Genomic DNA, 24,337 nt, shown 5'->3' on the forward strand with positions numbered 1-24,337 from the left:
ATGTCATAGAATAAAACGTGAAAATATTTAGGGGTTTTGTTTACCACAGACCTTATTTCGGGCGATTTACAAAAAAACCCCATAGACTTTGGAGCGATGGAACAGGAAGTCCTAAAATGCTAACTCGCTTCCGGGTTTTGCATACAAAAATACATCATCTCAGAGCCTCCCAGGTGGCTTTCTGCCAATCACGTGTGTCTTGGGCGGGAATTCCTGTTTTAAAGGAGTCAACTGACACGGCTAAAACGAATACTATCGTTTGTTTTAGATGTAATGCAATGTTTATACACGATTTAAGGTTCAAAAACGCTGTATTTTCCACATACCGTGCATGTTTGTATCTTCTCTTTGCCCCGCCTCTCTGAAACTGAAACGCGCGGATTTTTTACAAAGCTCATCGCTCTGAAAAGAGGTGTGCTATGATTTACCAGTTAACCAGTGCGTAGTGATTGGTCAAATACTGCAAGAGTGTGATGGAATGTAATGCCTCTTACCATATTTGGAACATCAGGTTCCAAAGCAATTGCACTGACATTTACGCCCACCTTACTTGCGTATACATTTGGGTGGTCTTAGTCAAATCATACCACGAACTGACGTGGATTTGTGGGGGTGGGGTTACACGAGGCGTTTCAGGCTTTTAGATAGAATGCATCTTTTGTTCCGACACTTTAATTTTTGCAATTTTACGTGTCTAATACATGCATGGGCAACTTACACACATAACACACAAAAGACACAGAAAACACGTGTTCGCGCCATATGACCCCTTTAGCAAGCATTTAGGAAACCTGTTTGGGAATAACAAATCGTATATTTCGTTTAAATCATTATAAAATCACGTTTTTTTCTTTTATATTGTTATTTTCTTCTTTTATAATGTAATCCGCGTGGTCACAATTTAGTCTGACATTGTATGTGCTGCTGGAAAATGTTTAGAAAATATTTCTATTATCTTATGCACATTGGCTGCTGGAGACGATGCATTTTGCTTTTATTCTTCTCACGCACAAAAAAACTACTTCCCCTGCAAAACAAAACAATATTGGAACCATTACATAAAGTCTAATGAATTTAATGGTTGTAATATGAATTGCGTTGGTTTTCATGGAAACTATAATGACATCTGTGGGTTGTCTGTTGTTAATGTTATCTAGTAGACGGGAACCAATAGAACCATATTTTATTATTTTTCAGCAGGGTTGAATTTGAAGAGTTCGGTGTTGATCAATGAAGGACTCTGAGAGCGCTTCTTTGGATTGGGAAACGCAGAAGACCCTAGTGACAAACAGACCAGCCCCTGGGCGGAGGATCGAGAGATTGATGGCTCGAGTTGCGCTTCCCCTCTCCCTCACACAGTTTTGTCTCCGGCAGAAAAGCGTGGGTATTCCGGGACACTTACGTTACATCGGACCGTAGACGGAGCAGAATTGAGCAGGGAGCGCGCACAGTTGAAGACTTTATAATAGATGAACTAGTGAACGGATAAATTATCGTAATTTCACGCTGTACAGTTTTAATAGGTACCAAGTACAACCGGAATAAGTGAACGACACAGACATGTAAGATCTTTATCGCATGTTTCAGACGCTAGTTTTCAGTCACACTTTTGGCGTTTAAGTAGTGCATGACAGTTTGTAAACATAACACAGTTTGTAGAGACGTTTTTCTTTAAATTATGTTGTGTATTTGGGTAGTTGTCACATAATGTCTTTTTAAGGTTTTAGCTCATTAAAAGGTAACGTTATAGTGCGGTAGTTATACGTTGCAGTGATGGTCACGTAAAATAAACGTTTACGTTAATATATATTTTCATGCTCTAGTTCATCTTGGGTCGTATAGGCTACAGTGTAAGAAATAAGTTTTAAAGCCGCAAATTAGTCTGCCTTTATAAATTTGCGTGGATGTTTATAAAATAATAAGCAAAATGCTGTTTTAAAATAGTTTTATGTCAATTTCTCAGTTGTTTTAAAAGATTTAAAACCTCATAATGACTATTAACTTAAAAAAAATCTCTAAGAAATGTATTGCTTGTTTGCACTGTAATTCACTTTGGATAGAAGCATCTGTCAAATACATACGTAAATGTTAATATAAATCCCATAACGTTACACAAGTCATTCGTAAATTAAGGATAGAAATGTGTGTGTTTCAGTTGTGTACTTGTGTTGCAACCAGATGAGTCGTCACATCAGATTTATGGTCGCTGACAGATGTCCCAAACTTTTACTGACGTTCCCACACTTTTTGCTATTTCCTCAGGTGTAACCTTGTAGGAAGACACTGGGAGGATCTGGGTTGGTAGTTCTGTATGCTGTCGTAACACTTAAATTGGATTCTATTGCATCTGTAAGAAAGTTTGAGCTGTGGTGCAGCCGGGCAGTTCCAAGATGGCATCCAGTCTTACCTGTGCAGGTGTGGTTTGGGCTATGTTTTCCTTCCTCTGTGCGGCAGCTTCTTGCGTGGGCTTTTTCATGCCGTACTGGCTCCTTGGGTCGCAGATGGGCAAGCCAGTGTCCTTTGGAACATTCCGGCGTTGTTCGTACCCAGTACGGGATGAAGCCGGTGGTGGGACGGTGATGTTGGAGCAGTGTGGACGTTATGCCTCCTTCCAGGGCATTCCGAGTTTGGAATGGAGGATCTGCACCGTGGTGACGGGTACGGGTTGCGGGCTTCTGCTTCTGGTGGCCCTCACGGCGCTGATGGGATGTTGCATCACAGATCTGATCTCTCGCACTATCGGACGGGTGGCTGGAGGGATACAGTTTGTGGGGGGTATGTAAAATCACAAGCTTGATTGGGGTTTTTGTGAACGAACAAATGATTGGATGGTTGATAGGTAATTTGTTATTTGGGATTTTAAAAGTAGAAATCTGTAACTTTTGCATTTAACATGCATTTTAATGCTTTACTCTATGCGAGTTGACAAATTATGTTTCCTGCTTATTCCAACCCGACAGCTCAACTGAAATCATTATTATATGATTACTGTAGTGAATCAGGGTAAGGTAAAAAGAACAGATTTTTATGCACTTTTTGAACTGACTTTTTGTTTATTTTTATCAAAAGGTTATGGATTGCTGCTTTAAGAAAATGGGCTGATGTGGGCGAGTGCCGAGGCGTTATTGTATCATTTGCAAAATTGGCATAATTTATGTTTCCAACTTGTTTTTTTGAATAAGCATTATGTAAATATTTGTATCGGCCGGCCACTAGATTTAAGTGCATTTACTGTTTGACTGCATAGAAAGGCAGTAATAAGGTTTCATACACAACTTGTTTATTGGATAGCCAAATAAAACACTGTAACCTTACAAACACACACTTCCACACACCGTCTTCACCATACGTTAGTACCTCACGGCCCTTTAGCGGCAACAAAGGACCGCTGCATCCCCTTAGTAAAAGTCAATGTGCTTGTTTTGACGTTCTGTTGCTATGATTCGTGTCACCCTGTGAAGAGAGGAGGCTGTGACCTCCTGCCGATCTGATTTTTGAAGCCCAAACTTGCATCTCGGTGAAAATCAGCTCGAGTTTGTTTGTTATCAGAACAAACAGTGCAACGCAAACGAGAGTTTCATGTCGGGAGAGTTGACGCACACACATGGAAAAGATAGCAAAATAAATTGCCTGACCAAATTGCTGGTTTCATACAAAATATTGGTATTTGCAAGGCACTGTCAGGGCTGCCTATGAAGCTATTGGCCATCTAATGAGCGGCGTGTGAGGGGACGGCTCTTCAGAGGCCCTTATGACTTACATCATCATCTATCCATTTGTCCTGCCTCAGAGCAATGACTTTGCTCCAGTCCAGTGAGATAGGAAGTAATGGAGGTTTATTATATGTTGTTAGGAAAGATGGCAGTTGTGGCCAGAAGGTTGCCGGTTCGATTCCCAGGGCCGGCGGGTAACGACTGAGGTGCCCCTGAGCAAGGCACCTTACCCCTACTTGCTCCCCGGGAGCTGCAGTGATAGCTGCCCACTGCTCCGGGCGTACGTGTGTTCACGACTCTCTGGATGGGTTAAATGCAGAGGTCACATTTGGGGTATGGGTCACCATACCTGACAAATAGGTCACTTTCTCTCTTCTCTATCCGCTTTCTTCTCTATTTATTTTGACAAACACGCATTGATACTGTACATACACCTGATTCGCTCTTTGTTTCATCAAGTATTATTCAAAGGCAACAAAATATTTCCTGCACACAGTTTTTCGTTGTCCTAGAAAGCATACCGTAAAGGCAATAGAGAGACTTTCTCTCATACACTGACTAATTCTGGGCCAGATGCCATATTGTTGTATCACATCTTCAGGTTGCCCTTTTTAGGTGGAAACATTAGTCCTAGGTCAGGACAGGGTAAGGCGTGTGAAGTAAACCAGTCTATTGTTCCCCATTCATTCTTTCCTATCAGTATGTATTCTAATCTTGGATGGATAAATGTAAATGGATATGACATCCTTCTTCATCCGGATTAGATTTCCCCTCACGCCCGCATCTTCCCTCACATGTTTCTGTATGTGACGCGCGCTCTCCCGAAAGACAGTCTCGGCTCAGTCGTGTGTTTCACACAGTAAATTTACAGTGGGATTTATGGGATATGTCTAGCTACTGTCAGGATCCCGGCCAATGAGAATGCAAGACCTTGAAATGAGTCTTATTCGCATGAGGGACCTGCCGATATGACTGGGTGTGAAGTGTGTTTTCTCAATTACCCTTTAATGTCATCTTATCACATTAAAATACTGAGGACATATCTTCATAAAACAACCTCAGCTACTAAGAGATGTTTCTCGCTTTGTTAATGACATTGCCTGATTAGATTGTAACATTTTCCGAATGCATAATAGGGCTGTTTACATTTTTATCAATCTTTTGGTCCCGCATTGAGTCTCTCATCACCCTATCAAAAATTAACCAATCAGATCTCTGTTCAAAACATCAAATTGCAGGTTACTTTTCATAGTTATCTTTACATGGGTTGAAATTTCCATGACATTTTACCAGAGATCTGAGATTATAAATTAAATTATGAATGCTCTTGGTTTTGGTCTTTCCAATGGAAAATAACTAGAGATGCACCGATATATCGGCCAATAATCGGGATCGGTTGATATTAACAATTGCAGATTGCTTAAAAACTGCAGATGATCAGGGCCGGTATTTGCTGACAATCTAAAGAGGGCAGAAAAATGCAATGACTTTGTGCTCTTTATTTAGAAAATGGTAAGAAGCATCACTAGTTTGATGTTCAATATTAATAACATTCCGAAAGTTAAGAAATATTAATTTTATCTTCAGAATTGGTATCGGCGGATATCACTCTGATTAATCGCTATCGTTGGAGACATTAAGTATCGGTGCATCTTTAAGTATAACTTTTTAATGCATATCTGCTAAATGAAATAAATTCGATTTCAAAGAAAAAATACATGGACTATTCATTAGATCCTAAAAAAGTTCTCCAAAGTTGCCCTTGACTTTGAATCAAATTGTCTGCAAACATAAACAGGATGGCAGAAGCTCCTGAGGTTTGCACACTGTTAGCTTGGATGTCAAATATGTCACGTTTGTGTGCTGCGCAAAGCTTTCTTGTTTAAGATCGACAATATTGAGTTAGTCACGCTGGAATGTTTCTAATTGCACGTTCCACCGAATGCCAAGAATTGTCAATTTTTGATTGTTCTTGTGTACATTTGTGTGGTTGTATGGCAATGTGTATGCTTGAGTAACGTTCCATGTGTATTTGTGGTTGTGTGGGAACAGCCATGGATAAGGGCGTATGCTGGTTTTAGCTGACCCGTGCCGACCCCTTGGCGCTTGGAAAGAGATGGAGGGGGGCATGAGAGGAAGTAGAGTGCGAGTAAAAAAGGCATGTGGGATCCAGCTGATTGTAACAGCTGCAGAAGCATTGAGAGACTAACTGACTCCAGTACGAGGAGAAGATTGTTAAACATCTCACACTGTCAGTTTCTTCTCTTTGTGTGGCATCTGTCAGAAAATAAGGTTGTGCCCTTGGAATGTTTGGAATTTGTTGTAATGCTGACAGAAAATAGAAGTAAAATAGTTTTGCTCCCTGTCACTCTCTCTCCATCTCATCAAAGGTGAAGAAAACCACCACCTGTCCTTCACAAAAATCAATGACATCATCTGTGCAAACAGACTGATTTCTTTAAAACCATTCTGCCTAATAGTAGTATGCGAGAAAGATCTGCACCCCTCAAATTATAGTAGTAGAACTACGTTTGAAATAGTATGCTAAAGGGACTTTGATGGCATACTAGTGTGTGTCCATGCATGCTAATGTTCCCCACAACCCCCTTGGAAGATTCCTGGAAAAGAAAAAGGATTTGGCGATATCTCGTTTGTGTTTGTTCTTTTGCGCTGTGTAATTTTTTGGAGGATCTATTTACAGAAAGGCAAAATAATATACATACTGTAGCTATGTCTTCAGAAGTGTATAAAGACCTTACATAATGAAGCGTTAATGGCCTTAGAATGAGCTATTTTTATCTACACACACCGTGGGTCCCCTTGCATGGAATTCTCTATGTTGTTTCTACAGTAGCCATAAACTGACAAATTGCTCTACAGAGTGTGTTTTGTAAATACATTATCTCCTCCGGCTAAGAAACGAAAACGTGACAACATCTTAGTCCTATGTCAGCCACCATAGTACTTCAAAAGGGAGGGGGGAGTGGTGGAGTGAGCCGTTGGTTGCAATTCGCAACCTCACCACTAGATGCCGGTTAGTGGTGCAACGGGTCACAAAACTCACACCGCGATCCGTTTCACCACTACTGCCGGTGAAGTTCATTCAGTGCTATTAATATTTTATCCTTTTACAATGAATGATTTATTATTAGAAACAATCTGCTCTTCAAAACAGTTTGTGATTGGGACTTGCTAATCTGTATCATATTTTGTTATTTGACTCAAATATACTTTTTAAAGCAGGTTTGAACAGATCATCAAGAGCGCCAAAGTATCGTGCAAGCAGCTGGGCACCATCAGTTAGATTATCTCATCCTGACAAAACAAGAACACTCACAGTTTACAAGAAATGATCCCTCCGTGACTCCTAAAGGAAATGAGTCAGAGACCGAAGTTCCAACTGGCTGAAACTTCGGCACCTTTGACTAAAACGTACACAACGCAGTCGTAAAGATATGTAGGTCACAGCTCCAACTGCAGTTTGCACGTGTTTACATTCTTGAAAGAAAAGCGGTGCGCTGCTTGACTACATCTGAGCAGAATCTTTGCCTTGCAGTGAGCTGGAACCATATTTTCTTAGCTCGCTCTTTGTAGGTGGAGATGAAATGAGAAGAAAGGTTTTTGGGTTGAGAATTTTGAGGACTACACAGATGTTTTTTGTGTGGATTTTTTTCTGTGTGGACTCCTTTGACAAATATAAAAACAACATGATGCTCAAAGGTTTGGTTAGGATGACAGCACTTAAATGAGTATGATATGAGTGTGTCAAGCATAAGAGGTTTGCGGTTTTCTTTGTGTGTGTGTGGCCAGAAAAGCTGGATTCGGACAGGCACGCGCTGGAAAGAAGAGCTTTCATTCTTGAATTATTCATTGTAACTTAACTCGGTAAAATTAAAAAAATCATTTCAAATCCAGTATGATTTTTTAGCTCTGAGGCATACATCTTACAACCAGCTCACATAAAAAGTCAGTGGTTCACAGGAAGGAAAAGAATGTATAAACCGGCTCAGAATAGCATGTGCGCGGGTGGGTCTGTATATTTGCCTCAGAAATTGTTGCAAGCTGAACTTGCTTTACCTGCATTAATGTGCCGGACACTGCTGTCACATTCGTTTTTCATTTCATGCATGTTGCAAGAGATACGAGTTATTAACTTTCAGAAATGCGCACACTCTCGAACACAGCCATCTTTCCGTGGATAAATGAACAAAGACATCTCTGTGTTAAGATCTTTGAGGAGTTGCATGGCGAGCTTGGCCCAGTCCACATCCAACTCCGCGTGGTCCCTCTCCGGCCCGACTCCCTCCCTCAGATTGGAATGCACGTCTGCATTCTCCTGAAGGCAATCATTCTGGAATGTTCCAGGCTTCCAGATGGTCCTCTAAGGTCCGCGACTGTGGCAGCGGAGACATGCTTTGGCTAAAATAGAGGAAAAATAATTGGTTTCCTCTCCTAGCCCATCCTGAGTGTTTGAAAAGAATTTCCCTCCGAGAGCGATCTAGCAGTGTGACACAGAGAGATCTTTTTTGGATAGAGGAGAAGAGAGGATGCATGCACGCAAATGGCATATGCATTTTTGAAGAATACGAAGTGGAGAATATCTCTTGTGATTTGGTTTCTCCGATGCTTTGAGTGTTTTGAGTCTGTTAACAGTATTTGTTTGTACTTTCAACCACATTGTTCTATGTATAAATGCTTCACTAAAGCACAAAACAGCTGCTGTCAAAACAGTCATGATGGAACTAATATCATTTTAAAAAGCAAACATTTTGTGCTATTCTAAATACAAATCAAGCATTCTCAATTCATGCCCTTCCCCACACATCTGACTTCAGTTCTCCGCTATGTGATTTAAAGGTAACAGGCTTCTGGAATAAATTTGTATTATGTTCATAAAAACAATACCAGATGTTGGCTTTTATGATGTTAAATAAATGTATGAACTTGATTTAGGAGTGTTTCTGAAACTGTGGTTCTTTTGGTACGTGCCCTTAGGTATTATGTGACAGAATTATTCTTGTTTTTATTTTTCATTTTTGATCTATTTGCAGTGTATGAATATAGCTTTATATGCCTAAGTATGCTTAATCCACGTTCTATTTCCCCAATGCAGGAAGGAAATAATGTACTCAAGCTGTGTTGGCATAATGTGCAACTTAAAGGGCAATTTATGGTTCTGAGTTAAGCCTACGTAGAGCCGCCTACTTTACACCGTAGGCTGACGAGCACCTCTCCAGAAATGTAACAACGTGTCAATTCGACGCGGACCGCAACCGCTTTGATTGGTCTGCTTGAACCCCTCCTTCAGGTGGTCATTGCCTATCGACCGTTTAATATGTAATTCATTATCTAAATAAGGATTTTGCCGCTGCCTTGTTATTTTCCTCTAGTTCACCTAAACACGATCCCTGTCAGGGGTCACCAAGAGTGAGGGCTGCATCTGGACATCGTTGACCCTTCATTGCCCTTAGACAGACTGCTGGAATTTTAGTCAGACTCCATCACTCTTTTGCTAAAAAAAGATTCTCAAAAGAAAGTGTGACAGTTCTACCCTGTTGAACAAACCAGCATATGCTGGTTTGGTATGTTTTGATGCTGGTTTGTGCTGGTTTAAGATGCTCATGTGCTGGTTTAAGCTGGTCATTTGCTGGTCCTTAGCTGGTTTAAGCTGGCCAAACCAACATCAAAACATACCTAACCCAGCATATGCTGTTTTTTCAACAGGGTAGAGATGTGAGAAGATGGACTTGAACGAGACCTATTTGTTTGAAAGAAATCTTGTCAGGACTTTTCTAGTCGGGTTTGTTTAGACAGCGGTGAACGACACAGCAGCAGTCCATCTATCTTCTCTTGTTTCTCTGTCGCTCTGTGAATTCAGTGAACACTCTAAATTAGGACTCTGGGTTTTTCCTCAAACTTCCCTTTTTTGTTGTCCAGGTTGTTTACCAGGCCCCCTTAGTGTACACGCTTTATGGCATCTCCCATGCGGTAAACTTTAACAAACAGCAGCTAATTCATCACCATTGCTGCCAAGAAAAACCAGTCAGCCGTGGAATTTTCCATCTGTAGCAGAAGGTTTGAGTCGGTGCAGGTTTGTGTGTTTTCACACTGGTGGGTTTTGATAAGACAGTACTGCACCTCCTGGAAGAGAGTTTTGATTGGTACACAAGCATTCACCTGCTCACCCGCATGTAGACACAACAGGATGTCAGAATTTTTAGAAATGGAGGTAATTGCTAAGCTGCGCTGTAGATTGTATGTTAGTTCAGGAACTCTCACTCTAAATTCTGACCAGTTGACTTGGCAACCCATGAGGTCAGAAATCAACAACTAAGCCATCATGCTTGGCAGGCTACTTCACAGATAGCGCTCTCGTAATTGAGATGTAATTTACATGGCTCGGTTATATATAGAGATTGAAAGTGCGTCGAGAGATGTGCTCCAAGACGGTTATTTTCTTTACCAGTGAGATCTGTTTCTGGTGAGTTCACAAGAGACCATGTTGACGAGGTTTTATTGTTGTTATTTTGTTGTCTTTTTAAAACAGTGGCAAACGCAATAACGAGCCATTTTTAAAAATATATATTGAAGCTGGAATCTATAACATATAGCATCTAGGCTATCATGTTTGAAACAAAATGGCATGTTACTTAACATTTTTCTTGTAGTGAAGTCAAATGAAATCAAACAGACATTTGCTGTAAAATATGAACTAAAGTTAAATACTGTAAGTTATTATACAACAGTTCTTTCTGATCTCGAATCTGATTGGCTGAGAGCCATGCGATATTCCACCAGTATCACCATGGGAAACATTATTTTGAAAGGATAGCACACATTTTCTCCACAAGCTGCGTGATTTGAGCCATCACTTTTGTCTATTGCACAAAAGATGTGAGATGAGTTACATGCTGAATTTAAATGCTTTTTTTACAAATAGTAAGAGTATGAGCATTTTGTCCTGAACAAATTCTAGTGAGTAGATCGTCTTTCATGTTTTTTCCTCATGCTTCATCTTCTACATCTGATAACACACAGCGGCAGTCACCTGCTTTGCACTCTATCTAGCCTAAAATGTTTGCTGTTAACTTTGGGCTCTGTAAACTCTAGTGCTTGATGTGAAAAGTATCGATTGTCTGTTTTGTGCAGCGTGTGTAGTAATTATATTGATGCAGCAAGTGTTATTCAGAAAAAAACATCTTCAGTTTTATTTTCAACCTCAGGAAATTATATTGAATTTATAAACAGTGCGAAAGACAGAAAGCATTGGTTGCTTTAGGAGAGAAGTGGGTGCCAGACGGGAGAAAGAAGAGGTGGAAAATTAGTGTGCAAAATAGTGTTTCCGTCGAAGACAAAGGGGTTTAACATGACTTGTTTAGTATGTCCTTTTTTTTAGTTTATGGTTGACATTGTGGGTGTGTGTGTGTGTGTGTGTGTGTGTGTGTGTGTGTGTGTGTGTGTGGACAAGCCAGTTTACACTCAGGGGTAGGAGGAAATCATTCATTCAGTCTATTCAAAGCTTCTGGCCCTGAGTTTTATGGCACAACCAACAGTTTATCTTCGGCTCAACATGTTTAAACACACTGGACAGTGTTGATAACTTTATCAGTGTTTGAATGCTCTTTTTGTTGTTTCCAGCTTATGGCCTTCAAAGGTATTGTGCTGTTTTTCAAGTGTTGACCGTTCTAGACATGTTGACAAAGATGTTCTGCTTTCCCATTAATCATTTAGTCATTTAGGAGACACTTTTATCCAAATTGATTTATAAACTTATTGAGACGCATTCTGTGTGAACTGCTCTGACATTCAACAAAATCTACAGTATAAAGGTTTTACACAGCCAGATAGTGTAATAATATCTGTAGAAACTGTAGAAAAATCAAATAACCTTTAGGCAATTAAATTCCAATACTGCGCTTTACTTTATCTTTTTTATTTCCTCAAGAGCATACTTAACTTGCAATTTAACTTTTGAACTTTGTTGTATTTGTGGTCATGCTCCACAAGAAAAAAGTGAAAATTCAAGGTCACCTTTAAAGGAAAGGACACCATATTGATCACGACTGGGCACAGATCAATGAGAAGATAATCACTCTTGATCCCAGCGCCTCTGTGCTCTGTAAGGGGACCATGGGGGGTTCATTGTGCTGATAAAACATGTATAGAAAACGGTTTTGCTTGATTTATTTAGTGTGTTCTACAGCGGGACAGACACCATAGTGTCTTCTGGGGACGGCAAGGCGCCAGAGTCTATGCTTTGAGCCTCTGAGGTCCCTGAGGTTGCTGTAACTGCACAATAGACCTTGCTATCACAAACCTGTGATGGACGAGTTTTCTCACACAACTAGATTCTGAAATCATGAGCAGCGGACTATAAACTAAGATTTCATTTCCAAGTTGGCAGTCTGTTTATGATTAGCCACCAGGGTGTTCAGTAATGTACAAGCATGAGTGTGTGCATTTTTGCATTTTAGTTTGCCGTTGTGTATAGTACTTGTGGAAAATAACTATTTATTTTGCCCCGATTTACAATATACTGTATATTCATTTGCCCTTACTTGCTTAATCTGTCTCACCTCTCTTTGGCCTGCACTGTAAAAAAACCTGTAATTTTACAGAACTTCTTACAGATTTTCCACGTAAATGTAAATTTTACTGTTTTGTTTTACATATGTTTATTGTATTTTTTTAAATACAGTAAAAAAACGTAAAGTTACAGAAAAAAAAAGCAAATTTACAAGAAAAACGAGGGAGGGGAATGTAATTTTACGGGGAAATACTGTTATTTAAAAGTTTATTGCTGGCGCCCCCAAAAGATTTCTGTTTTTTTGACAGATTTTTTTTAAATTTTCTGATCCCGCTTTGTAAAAAATCGGCTTCATAAGCTAGAGCCAATTCAGCCCATATTCCTATGTATTGGTGAATAGTGTTGTATCATAACAGAGTATAAAAGAACGAAAGAAAAAAGAAGAAAAGAGAAAGGCTTAACTGGGATTTTTCTGAACGTCAGAACTGATAACAACTGATTCTTGTGATGCATGTCTCATAGGCAGTGACCTTGAATTCTTTTTATCATGTCCCCTTGGGAGGTAACAGATTTCACTGTTCTGATAAAGAGTAAATTACTTCTCTCCTTCTTAATGTGGGACCTCACTTTACACTGCCATTTTTCATTGAGATAATGCTAAGAGTAATTTTTCACCCCTCCTACTCCACTTTACACATTTTCCTTTCTTTGATGTCATTTGTTTTTTTAGACATTAGATTCTCGCTCCATTGCTCTTCCACGATCAAAGACTTTCTTTTTAAATCACCTGTTGAAAGAGGGAAAACATTAAAAGGGTCCAGACCTACTACAAATAGAAAAACCCTTACGTGACTCTTAAAGGAACAGTTCACCCAAAAATGATAAAACCTGTCGTCATTTTACTCACTCTCGAGTTGTTCCAAATCTGTATACATTTCTATGTTCTGACTTCTGATGAACACAGAGAAAGACACTTGAAAGAATGCTTGTAACCAAACAGTTCTTGGCCACCATTGACCATAGTAGGAAAACATGGCTTTGTAAATTTCTTAATTCTGTTGAACACAAAAGAAGATATTTTGAAGAATATGTAAAGCAAACAGTTCTGGGACACTTTTGACTACCATTGTCAATTTTTCCTACTATGGAAGTCAATGGTGGCCAAGAACTGTTTGGTTACAAGCATCCTTTCAAGTGTCTTTCTCTGTGTTCATCAGAACAAAGAAATGTATACAGATTTGGAACAACTCGAGGGCAGAAGCGAACCGTGACTTTGAGCCTTGGCCCTCTGCGCACAAGCAACCCCCCAACATGCACACTTACCACAGTACAGTAAGGTATTTTACCTTACTGTGCTTTCCTATAGAAGTGCGCATACATCATTATACCATCACACTTACCACATGATACATTTACAATGCTACTCCAGACTTGAAACGCGACAAGCCGAACAGCACATCAAGAGAGTTATCACCATAATAACACATACAAATACAAATCATTATTACACATATGCATTATGATTGGCGTGCCGCATGTATGTGCTCTTCAACGGAATAATGGACTGGGTTGCACACACACGACAGACACTACCTCCCAGTCTGATCATGAAACCAACACAGACTAACGTACACAATACCAGTTTAAAAAGCGACACCTCATGAGAGAGCTCTCAGCAAAGAAAACCGGTCTAGCAGACAGTAAACAGAGATTCACCAGCGAATAAACTATAATTATAACAAATCTTAATATCAAACTGGTACAGTGAACTAAACGTATGGAACTGACCGAACTGACAGAATGAATTGAGGCATGGCGGCCTAATAAATCACAAATAACTTGAAATTTGATGATTAAATTACTTGATAACAAAGTCTTCCTCCTGTTGTTTTGTTTGAACAACGTTTATCAGCTTTTCTCTTTTTTTTTTCGAGACTTGATAACAAAGTTCATCCACATGCGGTTTTGAATGACCTTTTCTGCATTTCTTCTGGCGTTTCTTCCGCTTTACGATACTGCTGGTGAACAACCCCCAAATGGAGTAAAGTTAGCAAAAAACAAAGCGTGCACGTTTAGAAAGATGACATGATTGGTCAGTTTTACTGTCACTCAAAATGAATCTCTCTCATTGACTTACTATTGTACTGTCAGCAGTAGCCTCATTGAAGGCCCCCGACGTAAGCACGCGTTTGACTTCTTGAAGGCTGCGCAGACAGCACAGAACTGCGACTGCTCCGTGATCTTGAAGTACGTAGATAGAGTCTGCATCGATCCAGGAAGTCAAATATCTAGTAGGGAAAATCAGCCGACTTTTATTGAAAATAATATTTTTAAGTTTTTTAATATAATTTTTTAAGATAATTTAGCACAGAAGGGCTAGAGGGCACTGAGGGGTTCTACTCAAGGGTGAGTAAATGATGACAGAATTTTCATTTTTGGGTGAACTGTCCATTTAAATTCATACAAAATAAAGAGCAAGATGCAATAATGTTATTGAATACAGTCTGAATAAAATGTTGACCATTTTATGTTCCTATTTCATTTTATTATGCAGAGACAACTATAAGCAAACTAAATCTATCAGGACTGTTGGACTTCAGGAAACCTGCTTTAAATCATATTTTTTACAGCTCTTTTTAAAGCATGCCTTGAGAACATTCTCTCATTCACTTGAGAAAATATTTTACGACCCAAGCTTCCTCTGGAACAATGAAATATTGTTCATTTTCCCATAACATCTCAACGGCCATTTAGCATCTGTTATGAATAACTTCAGGGTCTTCTGGGAAGGTTCCTCCCATTGGTTCTTTCTCAGTTCTTGCCTGCTGTTTTTGAATGACGTTCCTTTCTCCGCTGAATGGGAATGTACTCTCGTAACTGCATCCAGATGTTTCCAATGTTGACTTCAGCTAAATTGAATAAACCTCCCGTTCTCTCTGGGGTTAAAAAGAATGCAACACGAAACATCTGCTAAACGAGAAAACATTTCGTTGATGTAATGAAGAGAATATTGAGAAAACAATGAAAGGAAAATGAAGTAAAAAAAGTTTGAAAATGGTGAAAAGCAGTGCAAATTCATGTGTTTTCATTCTGCAATTGAATGTGGTTGTAAGACAATTGAAACAGCAGATCATAGCTTGTTTCTAAAATGCAAAAACGTCTGCTTTGTCTATGTGGGTTTGGACAGCAATGACTTAGTCCTAAATCCTATTTAAGTGTTTATGGGTGGTCTGGGAAAGTCTAATGTCATAGTGAGTGCTTTATAAGAGATTTGGTTTACTTTGTTAATTTCACAGAGACTGACATCTATGTTAGCATGTGCTGTCTGTTTTTTTCACGATACCTTTGGGGACAGAGATTGTGAGAGGCACTTAATGCTAGAGGTACTTAAAGTTAAAACTGGAACGCAACCGCCCATCAAACTCTCTGCACATTTCAAAGCAAGTATAAGGAACAAAAATGAATCTCCTTCAGGGTTTTAAGAGCAGATCGGCTTATTTAAAGCACCAGCTAGTGGAGGTTTTGCTTAATCCTGTTCAGCCTCTAGATAGGGTTAAGCGGCATGACTTTACTTTCTATTTGACGGTAGAAATGGGTTAGCCGGTAGAGATTCTGCTATACTGAATTTTAGACCAAATTGTTTTTATTCTACACCAAGCAGAAAATGATACCACACACAACCCTTCCCATTACCAACGTCATACTTCATTTGCTAATAAAATTACATAATCAAATTTACTGGTCTGATTAAACATGGTAACAATAAGTGTCATTTTACCTCATTGCTTTATTTTTGCTGGTTCTATAATGTTTAACTGAAAATCGGCATTAAAACTGAAATTATTCATAGTTCTCAAAAAAGACACAATTTCTGGTTTGGATTAACTTTGATGGTCTGAGTGGATGTGATCTTCCAACATATGCTGGTTTAATGGAGCCATCTGTGATGAGATCTTCCATTCGGGATGTCATACACTGATGTTAATGACAGGGGGGACACATGAACATAGTTTGGGCACAGGAACCCTTCAGGGCTCCATTTCCATAAATGTTTCATCTAAATGCATGAGAATAAAGTTAATAACCGTCTCTGTTTCTGTCTGTAAATTCAGCCAAGGAAAGTTGAATCTGAAGCCCACAAAAGTGAACCTCGTGTTTATTTAATGCATTGTTGGGCAGGCTTATGAAGTAACTGGTTATCATTGTTGTAGACAATTTTTCCTTATAAAATTGGTACCGTGATAGTATCCCATTACCATGGTAACTATAGAAATGATGTTTTGACACTACCATTATGGTAAAACCATGGTGTAGTTCCATTGCACTGTACAGTAGTTGCACTGTGGTACAAAACCATTGTATTGCTGCCATAGTCATGTAGAAAATACGATGTTTTTGTTGTACAACATAGATTGTGGCACTTATTAATGGGTAGAGAAAGTTATATTTACTGTATAAATTATGATAAAATCTAATATCTGTGCTCCTGTGTCACTAGTAACCCAGTAGGATCTAGTGATTGACATGGCAGCAGGCCTGGAGCCTAATCATCCCTAAGAAGTGCTTACTCATGAGAACACGAGTCGACTCTGTCTAAACTTGAAGACCTCATCTTGACCTGATTGTCATGGACTTTCCTCTTTGACCCAACACTCTCTGCTGAGTGAGGCAACAGTAGCATTGCTTATCGTCATGCTGTTTTAGCAGCTGTTGAAAATACTATTTCAGCAATTTATGTATTGAAATGTATATTGCCATCCCCTCATGATTTTGATGAAACATCATGATGATTAAGATTGAAGAAAATGAGAATCTGGCAGTTTAACAGCATAATAATTATACTAAAACATCCAAGAAATTCTTTAAAGACTTTTGCTTGCATGCATCGATATGCTAAAGCTTTCCTTGATCTTGACTAAACTGACATTTAGCCCATAAACACATTTACATTTTTCCTTTAAAGGAACAGTTCACCCAAAAATGAAAATTCTGTCTTCATTTACTCACCCTCAAATTGTTCCAAATCTGTATACATTTCTTTGTTCTGATGAACACAGAGAAAGATATTTGGAAGAATGCTTGTAATAAACAGTTCTCGAGCACCATTGACTTCCATAGTAGGAATAATTGCTTTATGAATTTCTTTGCTTTGTTGAACACAAAAAAAGATATTTTAAAGAATGTAGGAAAGCAAACAGTTCTGGGTCAGTTTTGACTACCATTGTAATTGTCCTACTATGGTAGTAACAAATCAATTAATACAGATTTGGAACAACATGAGGGTGAGTAAATGATGACAGAATTTTCATTTCTGGGTGAACTGTCCCTTTAAGAAAATGAACCAAAATTATGAAATGCCTCATCTTGCACTACACAGGTTTCTGTCCAATCAGATACCCCCCAGAATAAGAATGTCACACTTAAAATGTAGAATATGCTTCGAATTTTTTGCCTTTCATCTGTATTGTTAATCTGTGTTGACAACACAGATTACATTTTTAAATTAGAGAGAAATATACTTAGAACTCGTCCAGTACAAAGTTAGTATAATTAGAAAATATCTAAGCCCCTAAAACAAAGTCTTTGATCCAATGCAAGACTATTTTTCATCCTTCCAAACCTTGGAATGGGTATTTTTTGTTTGAAAAAGATAGCGAAAGTGTGAGTGGGTGAGCAAGGGAGAGCAAGAGAGCAGTCAGGGAGCCAGACATCTAGGTCATGAAAGAGCTCTGTGATAAACTATATCAAAGACCCACCAGCACCGTATGAATTTCTCCCTTCCACGAAAATTACGGTTGTGTCAGGACTGTGCGCTCCAGTTTGGGTTTTTTAGTGTTGGACTGAGAAGCAGCTGGGTTCTCTTCTTAATCACAACTGATCATAGCCTGCCAAAGGCTGTGTAATGAAGAAGAGGCAGATTTATGCAGACGTCAAAGTTCAGTGTTAGATATCAGACATTGCTTGTCAACCCCGGTGCCAAACTGTATGGAAGAGCGGAACATGACTGATGATAGCTATAATATCAAAACTTTGAACACTGTGATTCTGAAGAAGCTTTCACAAGATGTAGACTCATAGACGACTTTCAAGGACTTCAAGTTCTGCACATAGATTTGAAAATCATTGTGGTTGAGCTGAGTAAATGCATTCTGTAATTTTGTGTGCATAAAATCCTTTGAATCCTGAATTTCTGAAAATGTAAACCAGTTTCATTATCAGTACATTTTGTGAGTCAATGTCATGTTCCCTATGCTGCCCAGTCCCAGAGGGAGGGTCATGGGAAATGATCATGGTGTCAGGAATTTTCCACAGAATGGGTAGAAATGCAAATCTTCAGACTTTCATTTCCATATTTCTTTGATGTGATTTCTCCCATCCCTTTTTGTATAAGAGTTTGACTTCACTGGGATGATGAGGTGACTGTTTGCAAGACAGAAGTAGAATGTTGACAGACTGTTGTAGGCTGTCAGAATAAGAGAAATCGACTATTTCATCGTTTTTTATGCATATAAATCATTTTATACATGCACATTATGTACAAACTTGCTCCCTCATTCATTATTTACTAGTAAATGTCATGTAGACGGTTTCATCTTAACAACACGAACAAACGGTAGTGCGCATGCGCACTTTTGTGACCCCACCTTAACTTCCGGTACACATTCACAAACAATAGAGTGCCTGTAGATTATTTCTGATAACAATCAAAAGAAACCGTGAAGAAACGTTACTTGGCTAAACTTGTCTCTCCAATATTTTGAATTTAGACTCCAATACCAAGCTCAATCGCTAGATGTCAATGTACTATACGGTTTGTTTAAATGCGACCAAACTTCAGGACCCATTCAACAAATCGTTTATTTAATACAATTATTATATAATAAAATAACATAAATTCAGAGGTGTTACTCTCTTGATGACAAGTTGTCTCAGTTGTCTTGTCTACATCAAAGACCTCATCTTGGCGCTCTCATATTCTGAGGTGTCGTTGACTCGTCAGACTGCACGTGCACTACGTAGTGTTGGCAGTGAACCATCTGGTGTTACGCACAACTAGAAAGCAACTTGTTTTATTCTGTTTTCCTGTAAGAGTAAGTGGTTTGGTTGTCCTTTGTGTCTTAACTAGCTTTCAAATTATTTTGGGGATATTTGGATTATAGACCTACATATTCTATTACAGTTTTACAATCCACTGTGAAATAAACCCATTTTTAATTCACGATATAAACCGATGCTCATCCGCATGCTGTCTACCTGCCCATTTCATTATAGGGTTTGGAGGCCTGAATCTTGCCCAGAAAAGCAAGAAGATTGGACGAAATGATGGACTTGGTTGCCTTATTGAAAATTCAAAACCTTACCACTCTCCATGCAGGAGGCAGTTGTGTTTAGATGAGGGTTTATAACAGGATTATGGGGTGCAGGATGAGGCCTTGATCTTTATATGTGATCAACATGAGAATCCTGAGAGAAGGTGTAATGTCTTCTGTGCTAAATTCTCTCTTCACATTCTCTCTCTCTGTTTTCCTCAGAATGATTAGCAGCTGCAAGTGTTTGCCCAGACTCAAGCACATTTAAAGTAAACACAGACATGCCATTCTGTGTCATTCCGATCGTTATCTTGAAAGCCAAAAATTTCTTTTTCTCTTTACAGTCCCTTTGACTAATTTTTCCAAGTCAAAACAAAATTCCCTTTAGGTTCCCTGCATTCTGAGCAGAGGTGTTGTGGAATCTGTTTCTTCTCCTGACTACATTCTGTCCTTTGTCAAGATCGTATCACACACACGCACGCACACACTTTGTAATTTTGTTAGTTATTCTTGAAAGCATCGTCCTTGTTCTGTTGTCTATATAGTGCAAGTTACCTAGTGCATTTGCAAAGTGCCCAGTTGAAGTACATTAGTCTTGTAAAGGCATTGTAGTGTACATACTTAAACAAGTATGCACTACATTTAAAGCTTTATCTTTTTCAAGATGAAGCATCTTCAAGGGCACCATTCTGTTTATCGTCGTCATTTTCCTTCTCCCTTTTTTTAAGCAAAAATGACACAGAAATATAGGATTCTGATTCTTCACTAGCACATCGACCACATCGTCGCTGTCAGGCGGAATCCTCGTATATATCTCCAAAACCATTATTTTTCAGGAAGTTAAAAACACTGCATATTTTTTGAGTTATTAAACATTGTATCGTTAAAGTTGGTATTATACCTTATATTGCTATCATATACTGTTGTGTACCAACATTAACACAACATTTCCCCAAAACCATGTTTAATCGGAGATACAAGGTTTATAACTTGGGAGCAGGGAGATACGAGATTACGCTGTCATTGATAAGAATGGTACGGACACAGACGTCGCTGCTGCCAGCAGTGTTCATCAAAGTCTGCGGTCGCGCTGAGCCTTTTGACAAGAGACGAGGCTTTAAAAGCTAATGAAAGCTAATGATTGTGGTTACATACATCTTCCTAAACTCTATTTTAAACGTTAGAGCTATGAGTGATGCAATACCAAAATAAAACGTTAAACAGGCTGTCTAATATAGGCGGAAATTAATCTGCACGCAAATAAAGTCGGCGGTCGCGTTGAGCCTCTTGACAAGGGAAAGCTAACTTTTAACCAAAGCTAACGACTGTGGTTACATACATCTTCCTAAACTCTATTTTAAAGGTTTAAGAACTATAAGTGATGTAACGATGAGCTGACTAGGCTGTCTAATAGGCGGAAATTCGCCGAATCTGCTCGCAAACTTACCTTCGTGGCTCACGGGCTTCCTTCTGCACCGAAGCATTACAGCTATCGATTTTTAACAAAACAGACATACTCAAATGTATCTAACCTAACTATTTTCACTCGTTATTGTCTAAAAAACTTTCAATCACGAGACGTAATGCCGAGAAGCTCCAGCGGAGTGAAGAAGAGGTGGAGTTACGAGACTTCTCAGACAGTTGAAGTGTCCAATGGAGTTAAGAGATTTGCTCTCAAGCTATTTTCAACACTTTAGATTGGTTAATAATTTGTAAAAAATAACAGACCCACATGGGGACTAACCAATAGCATCAATTTGTGAAAAAATATGAAATTGACCAAATTTGAACATAGGAGGTTTCCGACCGACAGCGACGACATGCAATCTTGACCAGCTGTTGACCCTGCAGTAGCAGAGGCAGAGGTCATGACAGAATGCATGAACATGCACATACACAAGCATACGTGATACCTGACCCAATATCAACCCACTGATTTACTTATTTATTCATTTTTATTGCCTATAAAACAGAGAAATGTACAAACATAAAAGCTTATTTCCTTGCCCTCTCTATTGCTGTGCAATAAGCATTCGGGATGTGAAGTGGAATGTCATTTTCATAAGTGTCTGACTCAGTGTAATGGCTTGTCAGGCTTTTGAAGGAAATGGAGAGAAAACAAGAGACATCAAAAGAATTTTAAAAACAAAGGAGGTCTGACAGACAGATCTAGGATGCTTTCATATCAAAGGATTTCAGCCTGGAAATTGATGTTATTTCAGAATATTGATATTATTAAATAGTGTAGTATACTGTTTTGGTCCAATGTGTAATTTTTGGGAGGATTTATTGAAAGAAATGCAATATAATTTACAAAATTACCTTAGAATGAGCTATTTCTATCTACATACACCGCGGGTCCCTTATATGGAATTCTCCATGTTGTTTCTACAGTAGCCCTAAACGGACAAACTGCTCTACAGAGCGCATTTCGTAAATGCATTTCCTTCGGCAAAGAAGCGAAAGCGGGACGACATCTTTGTTCTGTGTCAGCCTCCGTAGTGCTTTGAAGGGGGGGGGTAGAGTCGATTCGCAACATCATCGCTAGATGCCACTAAATTTCATACATTGGACCTTTAAAGCTGTTACTAGGTATTATATAAAAAGAATATATAGCCATGCAGAGAAAAGACACCGCATACAAACCACAATTTTTATGCTTCTGGTGGGAATTCTGTGCCTGTTTATTTCTGCTGAATTAGTGAGAACATGAAAGAGAAAACATGTAGAAGAATTCCCAAGAGAAATGCTCATAAATATAAGCACTCGTTGCATTCATTATCATATTTTCATGTGTCTTAAGCCTTGATGAAAACAAGATTTGTGTTTTCTGTCTACGCAGAGCTACGTGTTTGAGTTTGTGTGTGATGAAGTATATGTCATCAGGGGGAAAACTGAGCTAATGATGCTGCATTGTTTTCAGTACAACATAAGCTTTGGAGAAGTATGATAGTGTTTACAATTTTGTGAAGTGCCGTTTTATATGGTCTAAGATCTTTGAAATAAAACACACTGTAGTCTGCCTTGGCTTTCACGCGTTTTATGCATCTTTCTCGTTGCAGGTTTGCTGATCGGGTCTGGATGTGCCTTGTACCCTTTAGGCTGGGACAGCGAGGAGGTCAAGCAAACGTGCAGCAACAGTTCCGACCAGTTTGATCTTGGTACGGTATACACAGCCTTCAGATTATTTACTGTGTAATAACTTAACCATTGTTTGCGATTGTGCATTCATCTACTGCCTGTATATGTTTGACAGGCTCTTGTGAGATCGGATGGGCGTATTACTGCACGGGGGCGGGGGCTGTGGTTGCCATGCTGCTGTGCACGTGGATGGCGTGCTTCGCTGGGAAGAAACAGAAACATTACCCTTATTAAATGCTACAAATATATGCATGATGTGACTTTCACTCTCAAATCGAGAGAGCTTCAGTGGACTTTGCAAACGTTCTCGCATACAAGAAGACTATGTGTGACCGAACTTTGACCTTTCCACAGCAGGAATCAATTAAAATGTGTCCTGTGACTGACCTTTGACCTTGCAATGGGATCCTTTTGCATCCCAAGCGTGTGCCAGTTCAATTAAAAAGGAATATGTTACAAATGACGTGACCTAATGGGTTTTGAAAGATTAAAGCGTATTTAACGGACCAACTGTTTTACTTTGCATTTATCTGTTTTTTATGTGTAAGTACAGTTCCTGGTGGCTTCAGTTGTTGGTACGGTGTGTTTTTTGTGTGTGTGTGTGTGTGTGTGTGTGTGTGTGTGTATTATAATAATCTATTATATATTATGTATTCATGTTCTGTTGCTGGGCTGTTATTGCCTTAAATATTTCCACTGCAATAATATTAATCGTAAGTGGACTGTGCATTTGTATTTTGTTTGCCAATATATTGTGTCTAATATAGTCTGTCGTTTGGTATTGTAAAATATAAACATTTTACATAACAGATGCATAATTTCCCTTCACTTTTCCCTTATAATTGTCCATTACAGTATATTTCACCACATTTGGAAATAAATATTGTGGTTTGAAAAATCGCAGTTGCATAAATGAAGACTGTATTAAAAAACAAAAAAACATTTATTTTAAATGCTGTTGTTTTTGTTCTTTAACGCCTTGTATTTAATCCTGGAAATATCATTCATAATCTCAACGATATACAGTATGTATATTTAACCCGAGTGTATGTTTCTCTTTTGGAATGATGGATTGCCCAGTATTAATTTCCGACAGGGTGATGCAGTGCTGAAGTTGTTGCTGGTGGAATGTAAAACCTCATTATCTCCAGAGATTCACACTGCGGCCAGATGTAAGGCTTGATCAGAAGTTATTGACGATCTGCTCTTCTCGTTTAGCACTATCAGCAAACTGTCACACGTCCACGCTGGAGTCAGCTCTTGTTTTGGGAAAGGGATGCATAAATGAGCCTGTTTGAAGAAGATGAACCGTTACTGATAATTGCAGTATTTCTTAAAACGTCACCCTTGTTTAACATTTCATTGGGCAGAGCTCAGTATAAATTTAGGCTGCGTTAAACATATGGATAAAAAATCAGGCCTGTGGTGATTTCAGGTGCATTGAAGGCGACTGAAAATCAATGTCGAATATGGTGAGGTTTTGACAAATGTATTGCTTTGCATGTTTCTTCAAAACATTAGCAAAGAAATGCAGACTATCAGAGTTTAGGAAAATAAGTTTGCCTACCAATATAAAGCCCATCTCAGCAATGTTCTTTGGTCCTGTCTTGTGTTTGAAAGAGAACTTGACAAGCTCCCATTTTAAA

At 38.9% G+C, this 24,337-nt stretch overlaps 1 protein-coding gene across 1 annotated transcript; it reads left to right on the top strand.

Moving 5' to 3' along the window:
• Positions 1-1,366: 1,366 nt before the first annotated feature.
• lhfpl6 (LHFPL tetraspan subfamily member 6) lies at positions 1,367-23,644 on the top strand. The gene is made up of 4 exons (XM_057321760.1): positions 1,367-1,562; positions 2,263-2,775; positions 22,613-22,711; positions 22,807-23,644. Exons 2-4 carry the CDS (start codon positions 2,391-2,393, stop codon positions 22,923-22,925), a joined length of 603 nt encoding a protein of 200 aa, XP_057177743.1. The 5' UTR covers positions 1,367-1,562; positions 2,263-2,390; the 3' UTR covers positions 22,926-23,644.
• Positions 23,645-24,337: the final 693 nt, after the last annotated feature.

This window comes from Triplophysa rosa, linkage group LG22, assembly GCF_024868665.1.
Source record: "Triplophysa rosa linkage group LG22, Trosa_1v2, whole genome shotgun sequence".
Lineage (NCBI taxonomy): Eukaryota > Metazoa > Chordata > Actinopteri > Cypriniformes > Nemacheilidae > Triplophysa > Triplophysa rosa.